Source organism: Oryza sativa, chromosome 2, assembly GCF_034140825.1.
Source record: "Oryza sativa Japonica Group chromosome 2, ASM3414082v1".
Classification (NCBI taxonomy): Eukaryota; Viridiplantae; Streptophyta; class Magnoliopsida; order Poales; family Poaceae; genus Oryza; species Oryza sativa.
In genome coordinates, this window is record NC_089036.1 from 30055646 (window position 1) to 30069572 (window position 13927).

At 44.2% G+C, this 13927-nt stretch overlaps 1 protein-coding gene across 1 annotated transcript; it reads right to left on the minus strand.

Moving 5' to 3' along the window:
* Positions 1-7744: 7744 nt before the first annotated feature.
* LOC4330508 (AT-hook motif nuclear-localized protein 25) lies at positions 7745-9984 on the minus strand. Its single transcript, XM_015772238.3, has 2 exons — positions 9634-9984; positions 7745-9372 (listed from the first exon to the last, which is right to left on the minus strand). Exon 2 carries the CDS (start codon positions 9266-9268, stop codon positions 8258-8260), a length of 1011 nt encoding a protein of 336 aa, XP_015627724.1. The 5' UTR covers positions 9269-9372; positions 9634-9984; the 3' UTR covers positions 7745-8257.
* Between the last annotated feature and the right edge of the window lie 3943 nt (positions 9985-13927).

Below are 13927 nucleotides of genomic sequence, written 5' to 3' on the forward strand. Positions count from 1 at the left end.
TCTGCATTTAGCACAAGTGGAAGGGTTCTTAGTGAGCATCGTAGCCGGCTTACTTCAGAACTCTTGGAGGCCTTAATGTGCTCACAAGATTGGCTGCAAAACAAGTATCGAGGTACATATGCTGTTTTATTCATACATCATGCTTAGCATAGATTTTACAATGCAATGGATGCAAAATAATTCTTATAATTGTTATCTTGTAGCTGATAACGAAGAAGCAGCAAGCTTTTGGAGTTGCCTTCAAGATATCCAAGATCGGATTGAGCTATTCTTTCAACAACTTAAAATTAGCAATCAAACTCCTACCGCCATTATTTGTTATATCCTTATAAAATCTATATACCTAATTAAAAAATATGTAAGGATTCTGGGCGTTTTTTTCGTCTGTCCCACACGTGTAGCTAAATCCGTTTTAATCTGATTAATAGACGGATCGGACAGTTTTCAATCTACTCCAAAACCGAGGTTTATATACTATATGTAAGTTCCATGTAATCTCGTAGCACATATAGTAATCTGCCTACATGGTTAACATCGAAAGTTTTCATCCCGGCGACCAGGGTTCGATTCCCACCTTCCTCTCCCGCATTTTTTCACCTATTATTGCTAGCACTATGCCTATGGGCTAATGGGCCCCTCCTAGAATAAGTCTACTTTCCCTCCCTCGTGTCAAATCTCCCGCATTTTTTCACCTATTATTGCTGGCACTATGTCTATGGGCCCATCCTAGAATAAGTCTACTTTCCTTCCCTCGTGTCAAATCATATTACCATGCACATCCCATTGCTGAAAAATAAAAAGTATTGCACCTCTTTCTTCAACAGATTGCTTCTGAAATCTTATAATGAACCATTTTTTAATTCGAAATTATTGATTCTGAAATCTTATAATGAACCATTTTTTAATTCGAAAAGTAAAGATAATCATATTATATACACAAAAATATATATAAATATATGCTTACCGATATATAGGATGTAATACATATTCAAGTATACAAAATTAATGCCCTTTCTTTCCATGAAAGAAACAAAAGGTTGCTGCACATGCAAAGGACCCACGGTCACTTTTTATGGTGTTAATATGTACCTAATAATAAAAAAGTATGTAAGGATTCGTCCGTCCTTACCTAAATTTTTTCATCCGCAACATCCTGTGTCCAACACTGGCCGTGCCAAAGAGGCAAGCCGAGCGGATGGAGCTAGCGAACAAGGCTGAGGGTTGAAAAGAAATGAATGGGACTTTCAGCCTAAAACCAAGGAGTATTCAACTAAAAAAACCGAGCAAGCTGGATAATGTATATCAATTTTAAAATATTTTTACCCGTTGCAACGCACGGGCATTTTTTTTCTAGTACTTGACTAATTGAATATCTTTTGCTACTTCTTTAATTTAGGGACTTGCTCTTGTTTGAAGCCATGAATGTATGGACATGCACTGTTCTCGCAATGATTTTGGATGTTTGTAACCCCTGTTATGTGTCATGATAAACTTGTAAACCATGGCAATGCTTTTGGATATTTGGCACAAAAGACCTACTCCGACTATGGTTTTGTGTATGCCTGGACAACATGTGTTGCTGCTGCAATGTGGTGATAACTAATGAGTGATGACTGATGAATGATGAATGATCATGTATTATTGTGTTGTTGCTTAATCTGGGAATATGATGGATATTGTATTCTTGGGCACACTTTTGTTGCACTGCTTGTTGCTGCACTGTTGTTGTAAGTGATGAATTGATGATGTGCATTTGTGAACTGATGATGTGCATTTGCGAATTTGTGAACTTGTGTTCTTGTAGTTGTTGTTGATGTGCTGAAATTGATGGCTAGAATTGTTATTTTGAGTGTTAATCTTTTGTATCTAAATTATTGTTTGATATGAGAAATGCATACATGTTGACTGTTGAGTAAGTTGATAGCGGGGATGGAGGCTCCACGGGGATAAATTACCCGCACGGAGGCGGTGATGGGGAAAGATGTTGCCCCGTTGCATTTCACGGTGATGGTGATGGGGAAAATTCTCCACCGCGGAGGCGGGTATGGTGGAGTAACCTCCGATGGGGAATTCCCCGTTACCATATCTAGACCCGACGAACCGGAGGCAGGCCGCACGTATAAGAATATAAGATGCCACTCAAAATTGGACCCTCTGTGCAAAACTGCTGCAGAGAAAAGCAGGCACTGTACTGTATCTTTTACATCCGGGCTGACCGAACAGGAAAGGGATTAGGTAAAAAAAAATTTTGCCGAAACATACACGTACTCGATCGGATAGGAGTTCCGACTCCAAAATCTAAACAAAATTGGTAGTTCCATCTAGTAGTGCCTTGCCTAGTTTACAGATGCTTTACTACGTTGTTATTAGTTAGTAGATTTAGTACAATCTTAATGGATGGCTCTGTCTCTCTCCCCCTGTGCATGCACGCGCGCTTTTTTTTGAGAGAAAACACCAGGACATGTTTGCGCCTGAGAAACCCTGTGGACATTTCACGAACCAAACGACCTATGCAGCCTAGCCAGCCTAGGAAAATGTTCATTTGAGCTCCTTCATTTTATTGTCAAGTTTCAAAACCATTCCTGAGCCGGAATACAAGATATAACACATTCTTAATTATACAAAATCGGATCACATTGGATCTCAAAACAGTATTGCTTTCGATATCATCCCTGTACCCACTCCCGTGCAGGTAACGGGTACCCATACCCATATAATTGACTCATACCATTTATAGTTTTGTTCTATAATTAGCTATTTTTGAACCGTAACCCATCAATAATTCTTCTGGCAACAATGCTATTAACATTAGCGCTCAAAGTCGAGTAAAAAAAATCTACAACCATATTACATAATCAAGAAATCAAATAATAATTTCATATAACTAGAATAGAACTTAAGATAAGAAAGAAGTTTTATGTTACTCATGGATTTAGGCTTAATCTACAGGTTTTTTCACCCTCGGGTTGGTAGGTACGAGTAGATAAAGAATAGACCCATACCCATGTACCTAATAGGTAAGAATTTTCGCCCGTCGGTAAACTCATGGGTATAAGAGTTAAAACATAATTAGCATATAATAGATAATTAGCTTCTAATAGAGTAAAAACCAGTCAGGTGTCGGGTCATAGCACCCTGTTGCCATCTCTAGAGTCTAGACATGTATGTAACAGTGTACACCTGCTTGCGGGGCTATCAGAGGCCTCTGCATGGACATCTTCTCTTCACCTTCACGGCCCAACTACCTGTGCGGCCCAGCCAGCCTATGTTACAGGGCTCGCAGGCTGGGTACGCTCAGCCCAGATCATATCGCGGCCTCTACTGGCTTTAGCCCTTGGCCACCGGACACCGGCCGGTGCCCCCTACAAAATCTAACCGACCGGATTTCTGCGTGATTGCGCAGCGCCGGCCGGCGGCCGCCCACCGTACAACTATACCAGGCATCCCGGCGCGGCGGGCGCGTGCGAGTGTGCGACGCATCTCGTCGCGGTAGCGGCAAGCTGCACGGCGGAAGGCCCGGCGTACGTTCTGGGGGAGGGAGTTTCCGTACCTGCGCCCGCAGCGTACGCCTGATCATCTGGGCGGGCAGCAGTACACGCGGTAAGTTCCTACTTTCCTCTTCCAGTCTTCCTCTTCTTCCCATCGTACGCCTGATCATCTGGGCATGATAAATTTTGTGTGCTCACTGGGTAATGGCCGGGTAGCTAGGCTACCTGTACGTACGTGCGTTGATATAGCGTTGCTGAAATTTTAGACCCTACGAAACGTACCTCACCCTAGTGGAAAAAGGGGCTTTAATCCTAGTTGGGAACCCCCTATACAACCGGAACTATAAATCCGGGTATCTTTAATCCCAGTTGGTAATGGTGGAAGCAGTCCGGTTGATCCCTAGTTTTTTTCTTTTTTTTTTTTGTTTCTTTGCTCAAATTGATCTGCTCCCTATATATCCCCAAATCATCCACAAATCATAGCATCACAGATCTGGAAAGAAATGCATCACAGATTGAAAAGAAATACATCAGAGATCACAAATACATCACATCACAAAATAGAGGGGAAGGGGAGGAACGGGTGAGGAAGGGAATGAAGGGGAGAGGAAGGGATGGAGGAGGAGATATTAAGAGGGGAGGAAATCGAGAGGAGACGCGCGGATAATATCGAGATGGTGCACGGCTCGGGGTACTCTTTGCTCCCGGTTGGTATAAACAACCGGGACTAAAGATCTATTTGTAGTCCCCGGTTGTTTATACCAACCGGGAGTAAAAATAATCGGGGTCTGTCTTGAACTCAACAACTTCTTAAACCGAGACTAAAAATGATCTACTAAAGATCAAAAAGTACCCCTCAACTTTTAAACTGGAACTAAAGATACTTTTTAATCCCAGGTTTTATTAGAACCAGAACTATTGTGGAATTTGACCGATCGAGCAAAGATGGTTTCTCTACCAGAGTCATCTGGCTCACATTATCCATTACCCAGTGAGTGCACAAAATTTCTTGTTTTGTTAGTTTTCTAGGAAATGATTTTTTTTAAAAAAAACAATGTCCATGTTACAGTTGGGAGCTAGCTAACTTAGCTGGAAGCTAGGTTGCACCGAGTGTCACGCTAAGATCTACTTCACCTTCAATTTATTTCCTCCCCTATTCCTATTATGCCTCCTCCATAACAAATTTATCCATCCAACTCCACTCATCTTGTCATCGCATATAAAGATAAAGAAAAATTGTATTGGTTTATCTGTGCATGTATTAGAACCGCATGATGCTAACAAATATATATCTCTATATACCTAATAAAAAAATACATAATAAAATATACATAAGGCTAATAAAAAGATACATAAGGCTTCTCGGTATTTTTCCATCCGTATTATTTCGCCGATCCCCCCGCTTTTTTTTCATCTACTTTTTTCATCGCAGTTTTCTCTTCACATGTTTTTTTGCCATTTTTTCAGGGTTTTTTTCATCCACTTTTTTTTACATCGCGGTCTTTTTGGCACGCTTTTTTTTCATCCCAATTTTTTTACATTACGTTTTTTCGCATGCGGTAAGGATTCGTTTTTTTATCAACTAGGTTTTCTTCTGTCGTCGGGCTGAACCCTAGCTCAGCCGCCACGTTGATCTATCCCTCTATGCGTTTCCTCCTCTAATTGATTGCAAAAATTGATTCCCCACAACTCCCTCATCATTTTCCCCTTGATTTCTCCTTAAAATTCGTCTTTAATTCACCGGATTTAATCTCAATCACTATTTTTATTCTGAGTTTTGTGGATTGCTCCATTTTTTAAAAAGGAAAAGAGGAGATCGAGTGGATAAAAACCCTCAACTAACCCATCGTGAAAGATTCGACCGAATTTGATGGGAGGATCGGCTCCGGTATCGTACATGCACTTCCGGAGGTTGAAGACGATAGGGCTGAAAAGGAAGAAAATAATGGGCTTTCGGTCCAAAACCAAATAAGGAGTATAATGTATAGGCGATAAAAAATATTTTTACCCATTGCAACGCATGGGCATTTTTTCTAGTAAAAGAAAAGAGACTAGCTTCAGCAACCATGAAATCCCAAGCTAGTTCTTAGAAGATAAGTCCCCCCTATAGTCTTATTCTGGATCTGCCCTTGCTACTAAGTTCCTTTAGTTTCTTTCAAATTTAATGTACCATAATATAGAGAACAACATGTATATATAGGACCAAATTAGGAAAACTTGGCAATCTGATGCTTGACTCCAATGTGATTTGACAAAGGCCTTCTTGACGAAAGAAGTCATAAGAGGTGCATCATCAGGTAGAAAATCGAGCAAGATCTTAGTCTTACATTATTGTCAATGTACCGGGAACAAATAACATAGAAATGTTAACAAAACTCTATATAAATTAACGGGATCAAATCAGGTGAAACAGTACATTATTTAGTATGATCATCTCTTTAAAACATAAGCTGATTAAAGCCATGAAAATTAAAAATTAATCCACATGATTATCACTACCACCCATTACCAAGCAAATAAACGGCCGGCATTATGGTGAACAAACAATAATATATAGTGGTTTTTTAACCACCAAGTTAAGTATTTCATTCATCACAAAAATATTCTGTTTAAGGCAAAGTTGCAAGGTACAGTTATCATTCATAAGATGAATGTAGGTTGAACTATTGCCGACTGCATATTTTAATCCTGTTTTTGCATGTTCTGCATCGATATTTTATGTTTAATCTGAATACTAGGCCTCTAGACAATAGCAAATACAGTTTGCTCGCTTGCTGCAAGATTTAGTTGTAGATGACACAACATCCAATGCCACTCAATGGAATTCCACAAGATTTAGTTGTAGTCTTGTAGATGGCAGCACCCAACTAGAGACAAGGTGCATGCTAATACAATTTACCCTAATATATATGCACTGTTATTAGCACTTAGCTAGTACTATTAGACGGTTAGACCTCGTCTTAAGTTTTCCTTTCGCAACTTGCATTTCATTAATAATATATCCAATTAGAGACCAAATCATGTCTACTATAACTCGCATATAGTACTAGCTAGCTAGTAACATTGAAAGATATATAATGCCAACAAGCTAGTGCTATGCATGCATGGGTGCAAAAACTTAATTAACACTTGTGCTGGTTTGGATTACTCCAGCTAATTTAATTCAGAAAATATACTTCATAATCTAAACAGTTGCTTTGGAAAGGTGGCTGAACACATCGACATCTGAAAACTAAAGTGTACTGAACAAATGGACATGATGATGCTCCAAATAAAGGGGGGAGAGATACTATGACAGTATGGCACTAGCTTAGTATCCCGGATTTGGAGAGGCTTGACCACCAGATATTGGTGTGGGGATGCTCTGGCATCTGATCTCCAGGACTCCGAGAGGACAAAGGTTGCAAAGCTATGAGCAAGTTCCAAAGCTCTGGGCCTTCTCTCTCCCCCCACAAATTATGCGAAAGTGTGAAACGTCCCTCTCCTCTTTATTTCCCATTAAGGGACCGAGACCCTATTTCCAGATTTGTACTTCGAGAATGCAAGATGCATGATAGTACAAGTACCATAGCAGATGGTGAGAATCTTGCAGCTAGTGTCAATTTTGGGCTTGGCATCTCATGGCCAGCAGCTTTCCAGATTTTGCAGCTCTGCCCTGCTGGTTAAACGGAACCTCACTGCCACTGCCTTGCTACAGCTTTGCCTGTTGGTTAAACGGAACCTCACCTAGACACAGTCTTAAGTATTGCTATATATACTACAGTATTCAATCACACATATAATTCCAAGCAATGAAACGCCAAAAACATGACTGAAGATGTCAGAGATTCAGAGGCCATTATAAAAGCTGCAGGTGAAACAAAAAGAGGGAGGGCAGAAGGCTCCTGCCTCCTGGTGGCTGGTTCCTTCTGGACCTATATACTGAATGCCAAAACTAAGTACAGTACAGTATAGTAGGAGTAGCAGTACAAGAACGCCAAAATTAAGCACAGGATAGTACAGTACTTGATCGTATACTATCCTGAATTTGTTGAGAGCAAACTTTAAGCTAGGAGTATACTACTACTCCTACTTTCTTGCAAAAAAAATGGTGTTCAAAATGCATGCTTCAGATCGACCTAGCTTAGCTAGGGTTCGAAATTTTGACCAGGTCGAGAACCATTCAATATCACCATCTGGTTCCAAAACAAAAAATAAAAATAAAAAATAATATTCAACGCCACCAAATCGTGAGCTTGAATTCAGACCAGTGAAAGTGACCATAAGACAGTTCTGGTGTTGCACATGTTTCAGAGGTTGAAAAAAGGGAACAAGAGTTTTTCAGAAACATGGTTCTACCGATCAAAAGATACAAACTAGAATAGGATAGTACCATATTACAGAATGCAAAAGAGAAAAAAATGAAAAAAAAACACTTGGTAGAATTAAACACAAAACATTGGATAATCTCACTGACCTTTGGTTTATTCCGAGCTTGCTCTTGCAACTCTCCTCTAGCTTCTTGCCCCCACAGATGTTAAAATATGTGTATATGATAAACCTCCTCATGAATATGAATTGAAATCTTAATTTGCAACGCATGCATGATAGATGCATACGTATGTTGCACCCAGTACAAAGGCCTGTCGATCGTCCAATCAACAATCCAACATGCATGTCGCAATTTTGTACCATTAGCTTAGCTTGCATATCTGCATTGGATTGCTATGGCTTCTGCACTGCGCAATTCTTAATTTGGAGAATTTTTGAACTGGATGCTAAGACATGGGTCAGAACGGTGGCCTGACTCCGCCGGCGCCGGCGCCGCTCCAACCTCCGAAGTTGTCTCCGGGGAGCTGATAGCCTCCCACATTCCCGGCGAGGTTGTAGAGCGACATGCCACCGGCGCCGCCGGTGCCGTCGCCTCCTGTCACGCCGGAGGACTGTGACGCCGCCGGTTGCTGCCCTGGGGGTCCAGCTGATTGTGCCACTTGATCTTGTGCTTCGCCTCCGGCGGCGGGCGCGGCGACCTCCTCTTCCTCGCCCTCCAGCGGCAGCCGCTCGTACACGGCGTTCGCGAATGAGGCCGCCATCAGGACGACGGGCCCCGCGGCGACCAGCGGGCCCACCACGCTGCCGCCGATCACCTGGCCCTGGCCGCCGGAGAGGAACACGGTGAGGCCGCTCGCGCCGGGTGGCGCGGGAGGCGGCAGGACCGTGCCCGTGAGAGATAGGATCTCGAACCGGCCCCGCAGCGTGGCCACCATGCTGCCCGGCGGCGACGCGCCCGGCTGCCGCAGCGCCACGTTGACGACGGCGCCGCCGCCGCTCAGCACGCACACGCCGCGCCCTCGGCGGCGGGCGTACTCGGCCACGCAGTCGACGACGTCGGCGCCGCCGGCGACCTCGAGCACGTGCGAGTGCAGCGCGTTCGGGCTGTCGCGCGTCACGATGATGGGCGGCTTCGGCTTGTTCTTGGACCCGGGCGGGCGCCCGCGCGGGCGCCGCGTCGGCCCACCCGAGCCACTACCGCCGGCGCTGCCGCTGCCACCCTCGACGGGCACCATGGCCGACGACGACGGCTGGTGGTCACCGCCGACGCCGCCGCTTCCACTCCCTCCCGCGTGATCTCCCTCGCCCACGGGGCTCTTGTCGGGTGACATCTTGGAGTGCTCCATCTTGACATGGGATGTCGGCGACAGCGGTGACAGCGGCGACGGCTGCTGCGGTCGGAGCAGATGGTGGAAGTACCGTGAGCTGCCGGCGCCGGCGCCGCCCCCGCCAGGGTCCATCCCGGCCATGGCCGTGTCATCTGGCCGCTCCCACCACTTCCCGGCCGCCAGCTTCCCGGTTGATCGGTGCCCCTCCTCCTCTACAACTCGCTCCTCACCATCACCACCACAACCTGCCAAGACAAAGCGAGATTAAGCCCCTTGTAAAGAATCTCGAAGTAATTTGCATGGCACAGTAGTGCAGCCCAAACCCAAACAGCGAAGCAAAGCAAAGCAACCAAAGCGAAATGGGAGATCTTTTCATCAACAGCAAAGCTTTGGCCTTTGACTTGTCCACACATCTAGCAGCTAGCTCTAGCTAGCATAGCTAAGCTACCCAGCAATGATGAAGCTCTCAAAACGATCGATCGCTGTAGCTAGCATGTTTTCCTTACCTCCGCCGCACGCTTCTCCTCCTCCACGCACCGCTCGACACGTCGACACCCCGGCGGCGCGCGGCAGAAACCTCCCTCCGACGAACCTGCCCAGCCGATCGATCGCCCAAGAAAAACCTCCCCGGAGCAGCAAGCGAAACGATCGTTATTCCAACAAAGAGAAGGTAAGGAGGCACGCGGTGTAGGATGGGGGTGAAGCGGGCGGCGCGGGGCCGAATTAAAGGAGAGGAGATGAAGAAGCGAGGCGGAGGGGTGAGCTCTTGGGGGGACGGCAAGGGATGGGATGGCGCTGCCGATAAGGTCAGGGAGGTCCGCCTCTCTCTCTATCAATCTCTCTCACGATACAATGCCAATCCCACCCACACCAACTCCCCGGTTTTTACTAGCAGCTCGCTCGCTCGGGGAACGGAAAGGCCGGCCTGCCCCGCCCAGGCCAGGCCACCGCGCGCGCGCGCGTGTGGGGGCAACCCGAAGTAGCAGAGGCCACGTACGCCAAAGCGAGCGAACGAGGCGCCCGCCGCGCCGTGGACTCGTTTGTCGCGTTCGTTGAACATAAAAAACGTGGAGTACGTCTCCCTCCCCCGCGCGCGCCCACGGGACGCGCCCGCACTGCAGCTGCACGCGACGCGTTCGCCCACGACGTCGTGGTCGACGCGGGTCGTCGTGAAATTCGCGGGCGCGCCGTTGCTCTCGCGCGCAGGCGGCCGCCCAAATGCGTGCGCGGTAGCGGCAGCGCGGTGCATGTGCATGCACCGATCGATCGGTGCCAAGTCGAGGGTAGTGGTGCTGTCACGTAGGGTGTGCAGGGCTCGGTCAGTCACTGGACAGTAGGCAGACAAGCAAGCAAATAATTGGACCTACAAGGCGTGTTAAACAATTGGGTCGTCGCTTTTTACTGTACCGGTGATTTTTATATACACCCGGGCAAGTACAAGCAATCCGCATAAGATAATACTACACGGGACCTGCATACTCCCTCCGTCAAAAAAAAAATAAAAAAAGACAAAACCTGGTCTCCGTGTCCAACTTTAACTGGCCGTCTTATATAATTTTTTTTATAATTCGTATTTTTATTGTTGTTAGATGATAAAACATAATTAATATTTTATACGTGACTTGTCTTTCTAATTTTTTTTATAATTTTTTTAAATAAGACGGACGATCAAACGATGGACACGTAAACTAGAGTTTGTCTTTTTTTTTTTTATGACGGAGGAAGTATGTATGCAACGTACGCTTCCTTCCTGCTACTACTTGAAAACCTACGAACCGGTCCTGATTTGTGAAGCTTTTTTATATTAAAAAAAATCTGCCCGGTTTATATATATGTAGTTTAATTATACTATATAGTATGGGGTTGCAGCTAGGACGCGTATAAAATAGGAGTAGCTAGGTTTCGCATGAAGGCTTTTTCATTCGATCATATCCAAGAGTATTGGGTTCGTTTAGTACTAGTATAGGCTGTGTTTGATACTTGGGGTTGGGAACCCAACTCCACCGCACGGAAAACGGAGCGGTCCATTAGCGTGTGATTAATTAAGTATTAGTTAATTTTTTTTAAAAATGGATTAATTTGTTTTTTTAAAGTAACTTTCGTATAGAAACTTTTTGCAAAAAAACACACCATTTAACAGTTTGAAAAGCGTGCACGCGGAAAACGATGGAAAGGGGTTGGGAAACTTGTGGAAAGAACGCAGCCGTTTTGGCCCCCATTTGGAGCACTGTACGTACGTAATTGTCCAACGATTATATACATGCGCTGTGTATCGCAAGCTTCTAGAGCTAGCCTTGATATGTTCCGTTAAACCAAACTGCATGTACTAGAGCCTGTTTAGGATAAGAAATCGGCTTACGTTTGGAAATATTTCAACATGGGTACAAGCAGCTGTTCACAATTCCAAGATTGGATAACTTTAGAAATGAAGTGGTTTCTCAACTAATCAAGGACGACTCGAGGTATTATCGGCTGCGCCCAAATACTGGCATGTGGCATGCATGGATAGGTCCGGTTTGGTGAGAGGTCCCATTCAGGAACTGGAAATTAATCAAACGAGCTGGGCGAAAACTTGAGTTTTGCAATTTGTGACCAGGCTTTTCTCGGCGTGGAGAAGCCAAGATAACCTTGTCGCTTTGCGTATGCTCTCAAGTGTTCAATTAATTTTTAATAGCGGATTACGGGTCATTGTCATGTGACGCATGAGAGAGAGCAAACAAATTTGAATGACCACGGCCTGATTGGCTGGATCTCGAGACGCAGCGGTATTAGTTTAGTGCCGCGCAATCACGAACAGTGACTTAATGATCGTCGCCACAGATTAGCAGAGTGGAGACATGAATGGTGTATATGTCAATGAAAGCTACACGAGCATATAAAAAAGGGAGGAGCTAGCACGCAACAAAACAGGTTGAAATCCAAAGGCGAGTACGTCTTTCGGTCGGCCAGTTTTTTCCCCGTTTTTTACGTGCATGGGCCAGTACACATGTTGACTTTGATACACCAATTAATTAACCATCTTTTTTTGACAGCGGCCGTATAGTAACATACTGGAGTAAGCATGTTACTAGTAATTTCTAAATTTTGACTCTAAACGCAGGTACCACAAACACGCGCTGGACACTCTTAAGTTGAATCTCTTTTGTTCGGAGTAATTCTTAAAAGACAAGAGATCATGATATCTTGAGATCGTTTAACTGTTGACCAGCTAACTATTGATTGCATTAGAGCAGGTACAATAGCAGGTTATAAGCTAGCTATAAACATATTTTAAAGAGATAAATGAAGAGAGAGAAAAGTAGCGGGCTACAAATCTGTAGCCAGATGCAGCACGGACTTCAAGACGTAATGTGTGTATGATAGATAGAACCAGGTATTAATACTATAGTAAACAACTATTGTATAAATTGGCTATTATATTGGCTATAGATGATTTAGAGCTAGTAGTTGGTTATACTATTAAACTTGCTCTTATATGCACCTGGTACATATACCTGGCCTAGCATGCATCATGATTTATTTTTTATTTTTAAAAAGCATTTCTGCACGGTGCACAGTGCCATGTCACGCGTGCATGCATGTCAGAACTTCTCGGCTGCTAGTTACAATAGCTGTAGCATCAATTATAGATCAGTTTTGCCACTTTGCCCTAAATTAAAACAGCCATCGGTGCAGACGTAATTAATTAACCATCTTCTTGAAAGTGATCGGTACCATAACATATCATGTCAACAAATGGATACCTCTAGCAGTTGTATTATTCTTTTTCACAGTTTTTTTTAAGAATGAGTTACTCTCTCCGTCTAAATTAAATGCAGTTTTACACTATTCATGTTCAACATTTGACTGTTCATCTTATTTGAAATATTTTTATGATTAATATTTTTATTGTTATTAGATAATAAAACATGAATAGTACTTTATGTGTAACTATTTTTTAAAATTTTTTTATAAACTTTTCAAATAAAACGGACGGTTAAACGTTGGACACGGATTTCTACGGCTGCATTTATTTTGGGACGGAGATAGTATATAGCTGCATGTAGTTAATTGGTGCAGACCTGGCACCATGAAATTAAAGAAAGCGCTGTGCACAGTGCCATGTCACGCGTGCATGTCAGCACTTCTAGCATCAATTAGATCCTAAATTAAATAACCAATTGGTTACTGGATCGGAGCACATAAATTAACTCGGTCATATGATACTCCACAGTACTAGTATATATGAAGATGAATCCATCCATCTATATACACGGTGGTATTGTGGTAAAATTAAAGCCATGCATCGCCATTCCGATTCATCCCAAATCAGCCGAAACAAACAGATTTATACTTCAAATAGTACTACTACATCGCATTGTATTTTAGATTTGTTTATTTTAGGATGAAATGATTATATATGTACATTTGATTTTCTCCGTAGTACGCACGCGAAGAAAAAGTACTACTGCACCGATCTGGCAGGACTCCGTTGGACCGATATCGAGCCTCGTAGCTGCAAGAGCTAGCTAGATCACCGTCACGTGCGGTCAAGGATAAGCTAGGGGGACCCTCTCGTCCGGTCAAAATAAACGAGAACGCAATGTGGGGGTGATGGGCGGCTACACCGTCCGTACAGCTGTCAGACACGTGGTGGTGGCGGGCAGGCGCGTCTCGGTCACCATCTACTAGCACGAGCAGCTAGCTAGCGAGAGATCGATCAGCCACCGCGATGATATGATATGATCGCCCTCGCGGCCACGCCCACGCGGGCCACAGTTAAGCCCATCTCGCCCTCCTCATCAATCTCTCGCGATCCCC

Bases quoted from the DNA above. Each gene is read 5' to 3' on its own strand.
- LOC4330508 (XM_015772238.3), bottom strand. From the start codon at position 9,268: ATGGCCGGGATGGACCCTGGCGGGGGCGGCGCCGGCGCCGGCAGCTCA.